This window comes from Pistacia vera, unplaced genomic scaffold (assembly GCF_008641045.1).
Source record: "Pistacia vera cultivar Batoury unplaced genomic scaffold, PisVer_v2 Contig263, whole genome shotgun sequence".
Lineage (NCBI taxonomy): Eukaryota > Viridiplantae > Streptophyta > Magnoliopsida > Sapindales > Anacardiaceae > Pistacia > Pistacia vera.
Window position 1 is genome coordinate 390535 of NW_022196072.1, and position 11017 is coordinate 401551.

At 32.4% G+C, this 11017-nt stretch overlaps 1 protein-coding gene across 1 annotated transcript; it reads left to right on the forward strand.

Annotated features, from left to right (window-relative positions):
- The first annotated feature begins 3875 nt into the window (after positions 1–3875).
- Positions 3876–9477, forward strand: LOC116132917 (leucine--tRNA ligase, cytoplasmic-like). Its single transcript, XM_031418597.1, has 3 exons — positions 3876–4002; positions 5410–8687; positions 9186–9477. The coding sequence occupies exon 2, from the start codon at positions 5429–5431 to the stop codon at positions 8684–8686; it is 3258 nt and encodes a 1085-aa protein (XP_031274457.1). The 5' UTR covers positions 3876–4002; positions 5410–5428; the 3' UTR covers position 8687; positions 9186–9477.
- The last annotated feature ends 1540 nt before the right edge of the window (positions 9478–11017 follow it).

Consider the following 11017-nt stretch of genomic DNA (forward strand, 5'->3'; position numbering starts at 1 on the left):
ACGCCGGCGACCGGTGGTGGTCTTGGGTAGTTGGTGTTATTTTGTTAACTTTAGAATTTTTTTTTTAACTAGGGTGTTTTAGCTAATTTCTCAAATGTAAGGGGGCTTAGTAATGGTTATTTGGTAAACATTTTGAGGACAATTGTGTTCGAAATAGTATTTAATTAAAGCCAAAATAGGTATAAAAATCAAGATTACATAGTAATGTTTTAATCTCAAGGGTGGGGGAGGGTATTGGGTTATCTCCCACAGTACCAACAGTAAACACAATTTGCAATAAAAGATTTTCGCAATATTTTATTACTTGCAAACCAAACACCGGAATCTTGCAAAATAAACAAAGATTACCCCTGTTATCTTATATGCTCCCGATCCAAATGCATCCTAAGAGAACAAATACATTCAATATTTTTTATTGCAAGAAGACTATTTCCAAACTAAGAATAAACACCATCTAGCACAATCATACCTTGGGTGGTCTCCTTCACAATCTCGTTTACACAGTTCCAGATCATATCCTTATGTGAGCCTAACTGGGTGCATCAAAATAACACCCCGTAAGGACTTTCTTTTATAAGCCATCTTCAATTAATCCTGTATGAAATTGTATGTTATTTGGTGAAATGGGAATTAATTTATACACATTATATTGATCACATAGTTGTTTGCTTGTTCCAACTTGTTAGGAAGTCATAAAACCCACATCAAACCTAAGAATTTCACATTTCAATTTCAAACTCATTTATTAAACTCAACAAAAATCAAATGCATTATCCAAAATTAACTAATTACTGATTCAACAGACAATTACATCAATTATATACATAAAATGATAAAAACAGCCTAGGCTAATATAGCTTATGATCTTTCGTCAATTAAAAAGATAGGAGAAAATATTTTTAAGTAAAATAACAAAAAATGAACATCATCTTACCTTATGACCTTCAAATGAGTAATATTTCTTGATTAATCCAACCAAATGAAGAAGAAAGAATGAGAGAAGATGAAAGAAACTGAGGAAGAGAGAAATGTGAAAAAAAAAATTTATGAGTATTTTTTAATCTTAAGATCAATAAAATACGAAAATATCTTAGTAAGGTCAATAAAATATGGATACTTTAGTAGGATCAAAATTGTTAAATATTATAAAATATAAACTTATTTTTAATAATTTCATGATTTCAGTGGGTCAAATGACCTCATTGAGTATACTTTGGCTACGCACTTGGCTATAATACAAGAAAAATTGCCTAATTCATAAATCTATTAAAAAAAAAAAAAAAAAAAAAAACTTAAAAATTAATAAAATATCATTAATTTTTTTAGGCTAATCAATAATTTATTTTGAGTCGACACTTAATTATTATTATTATTTTAAATTATTACCAACTTTAATGGTATAAGAAAAGCTTCAACCAATTTAAAAATAAATATTTTAATAAATTGGGTGTGTTTAGAACATGCCGGTGATGTACTTAAGAAAAGTAATGGGCTGGCCTACACTATTTGCTTCTTCTTTGATCCTTAGTGGGGTAATTAATTGATTTTCATTCTTCGTTTTTTTTTTTTTTCCAAAATTTATAATTGAATAACCAAAGTACATTAATAATTGAGAAGTTCAAAATTAATGTTAAAAACAAGTGATATTACAAATATGTAATAATTTACTTTAAAACGAGTGATATTAAGTATTTCTAAATTAAGTGATATATTATATCCTATATGGCATCGCCATGCCACTTACTATATCAATCTATCATTAATACACAAATGTCAAATTAAATGACATATATTACATTAGGCAATATTAAACTAGATATATCATTTATATTCTTAACGAAACATATGAAAGTTTTATTCTTTATCATATAATGTTAGGCTATATTAAACCGGATAATATAATGTTAGGCTTTATTAAACCGGATAATCTAACTTTTACCAGACTGATTAGTAGATTAAGCCATGCGAGAATAAATAGTTTAAGCATTTTTAAAAGGCAAAACGTATTTTAGTTATTTTTGTCCTAAATATCATTAAGGTCAATTAAGTCAACTCACATGATTTTGTTAATTCTGTAATTTAAATAAAATCTTGACATTTTTGTCTATTTAAGTATTACAATGGCTATAAGGGTAATTTTCTAACAATTTTGGGATATTTTGCCAATATAAACACCACCTTAAATCTTCTCTTAAGATTTTATGTAAATCGCAAATTTCACATTAATAATATTCTTATGATATAAGCTACTTTTCATTGACCTTGATATTCTCTCATGAGATATATATTTTTATTCTTACAACACTCTTACTGGATTCTATCCAATCCGATCCAATTTGACTCGACTGGGTCATGCCAATTCTCTAAGATTCATTAATAAAGAGATTGAAAACCTTATTATGGTCTGTTACCTAAACATATTACATTGATACACACATAAAAAAAGATTGGTCTCGTGCTATTTTATGCATGAATAATATTATGTATATCAGTATATGTATACAAACCATTTGCACAAAATAAATCATACAAACTAATGTACTATAGTATGATAACACAATTTGAAATTAATGATAACGAAACAAATTTAAAGTGCATGAAGTGGCAATCGTTCATTTGTTTGTAAGTACTAATTTGTATGATAAGTTTGTACATATAATATTATTTGTTCGTCCCAAATAGAATCGACTTTGGTTCCAAGAACACTCTCGAAACAAATCCCTGACCCGACCCATTATCATCCCTAGATTCACTAAAAAACAAGATTTCAAAGGCATATCAAGATTCATGGTATAAGCATCTTACACTAGTACTCACACTACACAATGTCTCACACAGAATCTAATCCCTTGCTTCCACCAATCGTACACTGCCACGTGTGTCCAATCTTGAAAGTGTAGACTATATGTACCCCCTCTAGTATTGAAATGTTTCACTTACCTCCCTATCCTCAACATCTTTGTTAAATCTTTTTGTTGACCGTGTTTGACTAACCTGAATAATCACCTAAAAAATATAGAAAAAGATTTAAATATAAAGAGAAAAAATTTCAAATTTATAAAAAGATAAAAATTATAAATTACTTATAAATAAAAAACTTCAAATATTTGAAAAAATTAGTCAATCTTGGTAAATTATATGTTTTTTCTTTTGTTTTTTAAAATGTTTATGAATATAATGTAGTTATAATGATTCCATATTAAATTTAAAATCCGAGGGTTTTGCAAATATTTTTTGGGTATTATCACATACTCCCTAAATGACTCCTTATCACAAAAAGTAATTTTAACCTAATAAATTAACATATAAAATCTAGAAAAATTCCCCTATATAACAATATTAACTAATTTAAATTCAAATAATGTCAAAGTTTTATTTAAAAGACAAATTCAACGATAAAATCATGTGATTTAACCAACTTAACCCCAAGGACAAGTAACAAAAACAAAAATAGTCAAAATATACTAGATTATTGATCCAGCACGATGTAGCATGGTCTAGAATACTATAATTAAAATGTTAAATTTTACTATTAAATAGTAGACTAACGAGTTAAGTATAGCTTATAATGATCTAGCGTTATATGTTATAAAACATATCATTTGTTGTTTCATAAATTGGTAAGTCATTAGATTTTATGTTAGATTTATCCTTTAAATAAACTATTCACATTTTAGGAATTTAAGATAACTAAATTGACTATTCATGTCCAAACCCTTAAAATCTAACTACAAGGTGAGGTAAGTTAATAATTTTTTTTAATTATTATACAGTGACGTAAGTGTAAGAATCTGGAAACACAGGGATTTAATAGAACTTTAATTTATGAAGGATAAAAAATATCGAATCAAGCATAAACCCTAGACAGTTAAGGTCATTCTTCTTCTTCGCGTTTCAAAGCCGCAACGATAAATCTCTCTCGCTGGCTTTAAATCTTCTCAGACATAACGCACCGTTTTTGCACTGCAATGCCCTGTGCTCATCACTCTTGAAGCGTCACAGGTTCTTCATTAACTCACTTTATTTTATTTTTTTTCTTTTAATTAGGCCTTTCATTCTTTTTATATGTTTGTATTTTGATGTATTTTTTATTAGTTTGAATATTATTTATGCATTAGAATTGAATTCAGCTAGCTGGGTTTTTTTTTCCTGCTAATTGGGTTTGGAATTCAGATAAAATTCTTTGCTTTTGGTTGAATGTTTTAAGAAACAGTTTTCGAATACAATTATAAGGTGGTTTTTTCTTTCTTTTTTTTTTTTTTTTTTTTTTTTTTAAATTTTCATGGTTGTTTGACTTTGAAAATGGGTTTTGAATTAACAAGCTATTCAGATTGTGTGTATAGTTTTAGAAAGTTATGTTTAAATCATTAAGTAAAGGAAATTGTTTGTTCTGTAGAATGTTGTGATTGTGGGTAGGGAAATGGTTTGGTTGAAGTTGAATGTTTTTAGAAACCATTTCGGATAAAATTCTTAGATAAAGTTTCTTTTTTTGTTCTTTTTAATGGTTGTTTAACTTTGAAAACGGGTTTTGAATTAACTCTGCATTTTAGATTGTATCGTTGTTTTCGAAAATTACTTTTTATATAATTTAGAATGGGGAGTGCTTGGTTTGTAGAGTGTTGGGAATCTGATAAATTGTGGGTAGGAAAATGTTTTAATTGAAATGTTTTAGGACATAGTTCTTGGATACGATTGCAAGTAAAGTGTTTTATTTTTTAATGGTTGTTGAACTTTGTAAAGGGGTTTTGAATTAACTAAGCTTTTCTTATTGTATCTTAATTCTTGAAAATTATTTTGAAATCGTGAAGTAAGGGAAATGCTTATTTTGTAGAATGTTGTGAATTAAATAATTGTGTTCTTCTTCTTTTTTTTTTTTTTTTTATCTTTTTGGTAGCAGAATGCTTTGGTTGAATTGCTTCTTGGAAAGAGTTTTCAGTTAAGATTTTGGGATGAATTGTTTCGTTTCAATGGTTGTTTAACTTTGTAAACGATATTTGAGCTAACTAAACTTTTTCATATTGTATCTTGGTTTTTGAAAATTTCAAATCATGAAGTAATCATAAATCAAAGTGCTTGTTTTGAAACATGTTGTGAATCAAATAAATTATTGGGTATATTTCATTGCTTATATGTTATTGAACAAGTAGAATAAGTGTTTTTTTAAATGAATATTTAATTTTGGAAACAAGCCTGGAATTAACCAAGCTTTTCAGGTTGTATCTTAAGTTTTGGAAATTATTTTTAAATATGCAGTAAATGGAATTCTTGTTTTGTAGAATGTTGCAAATCAAATGAATTATAGGCTTATTTTCTTGTTGGGTAGATTTTATTGTTAACTTAGCATATGGGTAATTGTTGGAACATGTGGTGTATTTAAGATGTTGGTGTACATATTTGTTTTGAATACAGTTATTCTCTGCTTCACGATATGGCGACAGACAGTGGGAAAAGTTTTGCAAGGAGAGATCGTTTATTGGAGATTGAGGCAAAGGCTAGGACTTGGTGGGAGGAAAGTGATGTTTTTAAAGCTGAAGCTGGTGAAAAGCCTCCTGAGCAAGGTGAAAAGTTCTTTGGAAACTTTCCATTTCCTTACATGAATGGGTATTTGCATCTAGGGCATGCGTTCTCGCTTTCCAAGCTTGAATTTGCAGCAGCTTATCATAGATTGAGAGGGGCAAATGTTCTCTTGCCATTTGGTTTCCACTGCACTGGTATGCCCATTAAGGCATCAGCTGATAAGCTTGCTCGGGAAATTAAGATGTTTGGGGAACCGCCAGTATTTGATAAAGAAGTGGAGGAGGAAGAAGAGCAGCCAGCAGCTGAGGATACCAGTGGTGCACCACCAGATAAGTTTAAGGGCAAGAAATCAAAGGCTGCAGCAAAATCTGGTGGACAGGTGTTCCAGTGGGAGATTATGCGCAGTTTTGGGCTTTCTGACAGTGAGATATCAGAATTTCAGAATCCAGAACAATGGCTCAAGTTTTTTCCTCCCTTGGCCAAGGAAGACTTGAAAGCTTTTGGCTTGGGCTGTGACTGGAGGCGTTCATTTGTCACCACAGAGATAAACCCATTTTTTGATTCCTTTGTAAAGTGGCAGATGAGGAAGTTAAAAGCCATGGGTAAGATCATTAAAGATGTGAGATACACAATATACTCTCCCTTAGATGACCAGCCATGTGCTGATCATGATAGGGCGACTGGCGAAGGAGTTCAGCCCCAGGATTATACTCTTATCAAGATGGAGGTGCTGCCACCATTCTCTTCTAAATTGAAACCTCTAGCAGATAAAAACAAAAAGTTGTTTCTGGTTGCTGCTACACTGAGACCAGAGACCATGTATGGGCAAACAAATGCATGGGTATTGCCAGATGGGAAGTATGGAGCATATGAAATCAATGATACTGATGTGTTTATTCTCACAGAGAGAGCGGCCCTTAACCTTGCCTATCAGAATTTCTCTAAGATCCCCAAGAAAACTAGTTGCTTGTTGGAGTTGACTGGTTCTGATTTGATTGGTCTTCCTTTGAAGTCTCCTCTTTCATTTAATGAGGTCATATACGCACTTCCCATGTTGACCATTCTAACAGATAAAGGTACAGGGATTGTGACCAGTGTTCCTAGTGATGCCCCTGATGATTATATGGCACTACATGATTTGAAAGCAAAACCAGCTCTCAGGGCAAAGTTTGATGTGAAGGATGAGTGGGTTTTACCCTTTGATATTGTACCCATAATCAACATTCCTGAATTTGGAGATAAATCTGCTGAAAAAGTTTGCTTGGATCTGAAAATTAAAAGCCAGAATGAGAAAGACAAGCTTGCAGAAGCTAAGAGGTTGACATACTTGAGAGGATTCACAGAGGGCACGATGCTTGTTGGAGAACATGCTGGGAAGAAGGTCCAGGAAGCTAAGCCATTGCTTAGGAGTATGCTCATAGAAACAGGACAGGCAATTATGTACAGTGAGCCTGAAAAGCGGGTCATGTCAAGGTCAGGCGATGAATGTGTTGTGGCTCTAACTGACCAATGGTACATAACGTATGGGGAAGAAGAATGGAGGAAACTGGCCGAGGAGTGCTTATCCAACATGAATCTCTATTCTGATGAGACACGGCATGGCTTTGAGCACACTTTAAGTTGGCTAAATCAATGGGCTTGCTCGCGATCTTTTGGCCTTGGAACCCGCATTCCTTGGGATCCACAGTTCCTTGTTGAGTCATTATCCGATTCTACCATTTACATGGCTTACTACACTGTAGCTCACTTGTTGCATGAAGGGGACATGTATGGAAAAACTACTGGTCCAATAGAACCTGGACAAATGACAGACGAAGTCTGGGAATTTATCTTCTGTGACGGTCCACATCCCAAATCATCTGATATCCCGTCATCTATTCTTAACAAGATGAAGCAAGAGTTTGAGTACTGGTACCCATTTGATCTTCGAGTTTCTGGTAAGGATCTCATCCAAAATCATTTGACATTCTGCATCTATAACCATACTGCCATTATGTCCAAGCAGCACTGGCCCCGTGGATTTAGGTGTAATGGGCATATAATGCTCAATTCTGAGAAGATGTCCAAGTCCACTGGTAATTTTAGGACACTGAAACAGGCCATTGAGGAATTCTCAGCAGATGCAACAAGATTTTCTCTAGCTGATGCTGGGGATGGTGTTGATGATGCAAATTTTGTTTTTGACACGGCAAATACTGGAATTCTTCGTTTGACTAAGGAGATCTCATGGATGGAGGAGGTTTTGGCTGCTGAATCATCTTTGAGAACAGGACCAGCATCAACTTATGCTGATCGGGTGTTTGAGAATGAGATAAATATTGCAGTCAAAATGACTGAACAGAATTATGCAAACTACATGTTTCGAGAAGCTCTTAAAACTGGTTTTTATGATCTTCAAGCTGCAAGGGATGAATACAGGTTCTCGTGTGGAGCTGGAGGTATGAATCGTGATTTGGTGTGGCGTTTTATGGATGTGCAGACTCGTCTTATCACTCCAATCTGCCCACACTATGCGGAGTATGTTTGGAGGGAGCTCTTGAAGAAGGATGGCTTGGCAGTGAAAGCAGGTTGGCCTGCAGCTGGCACTCCTGATCTGACCCTCAAGAGTGCCAATAAGTATTTGCAAGACTCGATTGTTTTGATGAGGAAGCTGCTTCAAAAGCAAATTCTGGGTTCGAAGAAAGCCAACAAGAAGGGGGCTCCAGTTGCAACACTAACCGAGGACAAGTTAAAGGGCTTGGTATATGTGAATGAGCAATTTGAGGGATGGAAGGCAGAATGCCTGAAGATCCTCCAAAGCAAATTTGACAGTAAGTCTCGAACCTTTGCGCCAGATGGAGAGATAATGGAGGCCTTGCAAAAGAGCTCGGTTGGTCAGGCAACAAACTTTAAACAGACCCAAAAGCTTTGTATGCCTTTCTTGAGATTTAAGAAGGATGAGGCGATCACAATCGGTCCTCATGCTTTGGATTTGAAGCTTCCATTTGGAGAGATTGATGTCCTTCAGGAGAATTTGGACTTGATTAAGAGGCAGCTTGGTCTCGAAGAGGTGGAAATATTATCTGCTGCTGACCCTGATGCTGTTGCCAAAGCTGGTTCTCTTGCTTCACTTCTAAGCCAGAATCCTCCTTCCCCTGGAAATCCCACTGCAATCTTCTTGTCAAGATAAGGTAATATAAATTTCTCGTATCTTGGTCTTCAAGGGCATATCCTTTGTTGGTTGGTGCACTGAGGTGTCTTTTTTCTTTTTCAGTACTTCTTTTAGTATGGGACATGGCATCTTTGCATTCTAAAATGTATTAAGATGATTCCATCTCTATTTTTCCATCATCATAATACTGCATTCTTTGTTATTGTTGATCGCGCCTTTGTATTCATGTAAAAGTTCGACAACATGTTCTTGTTGTGTGGATTATATTTGATGTTGACAACTGAAAATAAGTTCACCAGGTTTTGGTGAGAGCTACTTGCCTCGTAAATTTTTCAATTTGTTGAATCCTATACTTTTGTTACGATCTTTTAATGTTTACACACTATAATCCGATAACCGTTTTCAAGTTCATTCCCTTTCATGGTGTTTGAATTTCGATAATACTTGTGGATTATTTTCCAGGTAAGAATTAGCTAAATATTGCTTCGCTTTTCCCCCGTTTCCTTTATTTGAACAGGTAGTCGAGAGGCTTTGCGTCTAAGAAGATTGATTTGCCCCACCGGAAAGCTGGGAATTTTGCTATACTTATAATTACTTTCAGACAACCTCAAAGTGATCACAGAACAGAATTTGTGTTTTCAATTTGCCGGAAAACTGGTTTTTGTTACTGAAAGAAAATGTATTGCTGTGTTTTCTAGGTGAGAACTGGTTAAATATTTTTTCTTTGGAGATGCAGTATATAATGTTTATGTTCTGTTGTGGATCTCATGAAGCTTCTTAATAAATTAATTTTCAGTTGGTTTCATTAATGAAATCTCATACTAATATTTGATAATTAATTAATTTTTATTCAAGTAATTTTAAAAATACACAAAATTCAATATGTGGCAAACCATGAATGGTGGAAAAACATATTTCTGTTTTGGGCACTATTATAATTAATGGCTAATTTGAGGCTGGCAAAGTCTCTCAACGCATTCATATATTCTCATTTATTTTCTTATTTATTTTAAGTCTTTTACTAAATTAAATTTAGAGAAACTTTATTTACTCCTCCTGAGATTTAAACTACCAAACCACCCAGTAGTTTTAAAAAATTTAATTATAATCCCTAGAATTAGTTTGTTATCAAGTGATTTTTTTTTTTTTTTTTTTTAAGTCAAGTATATTTAATTGATTCTAAAATTAAAAAATATGTATATCTCGTTTTATTTATTTATGATTTTTCAAGAAAATTCACTTGAATTTAAAATGGTTATCTTTCCCTTAAATTAGGGTTATAAATAATAATTTAAATATTTGGTAATAATGAATACCTTTTTACATTAATTTTTATCATTGTTTTAAAAACTGGACCGGACCGGTTCGATTGGGATCGGCTATGACTCCGGTCCGGTTTACTATATAAGCCAGTAATATATTTAAAACCGCTTTGGACTGGTAACAGACNTTACTTATAAAAATATCAAATCAAAAGTTATTTTCTTTCTTTTTAAACTACCTAATTATCCTTGGCAGTACAAGACCATAAATTACCTTAACTAAAATCAAAGTGTATATATATATATACAGGTCTAGGTCCTTATTTAAATTTATTATGTTCAGAGAATTTTAGATATAGTTGTTAATTCACTTGAAAAAGAAAATAATGACATATACTATTTGTTTATTTATAGGTTATTTCTCACTCAAACGATAAAGTAAAGTAAAATCAGGCAAAAAATTGTCATATGTCTTATATTTAATTATATGGTACAATCATATTTACTTATCAATCATCATCCATGATTCTTTTTTATCTTATTCATGAAAATTATCTTTTCTTCATCACTGTTAACGAAATATTTTTCTTTACCAACATCATTCATTTTAATTTATTTCATTTAGCTTAAATTTTAAGTTCTTTGATTATACTAAGGGGGTGTTTGTCTAAGCTTATAAACTGATCAAACTTGTTTATAAGCTCTAAAATTAAACTGACCTGTCTGTTTATAATTTTTTTAAGCTTATAAGTTGAGCTTATAAGGAAAAAAAAATAAGTTGGGGGGGAGGTACTTTTTTTTTTGGCTTATAAGCACTCTGCTTATAAGATAGTTTGACCGAGTATATTACCACATTATCCTTGTTTAATTTTAAAATTCCATAGTATACCCTTGTTTAATGTAGTACCCTTTTTAATCATTTTATAATAAAATGTACTTATAAGCCACATTTTACCAAACACTTCAACTACTTATCAGTCACTTATAAGTAATTTAACCAAACACGTAATTGCTTAAAATTTCAAATGCTTATAAGCTAAAATTAACTTATAAGTATTTGTTGCTTATAAGCTAATTTTCATAAGCT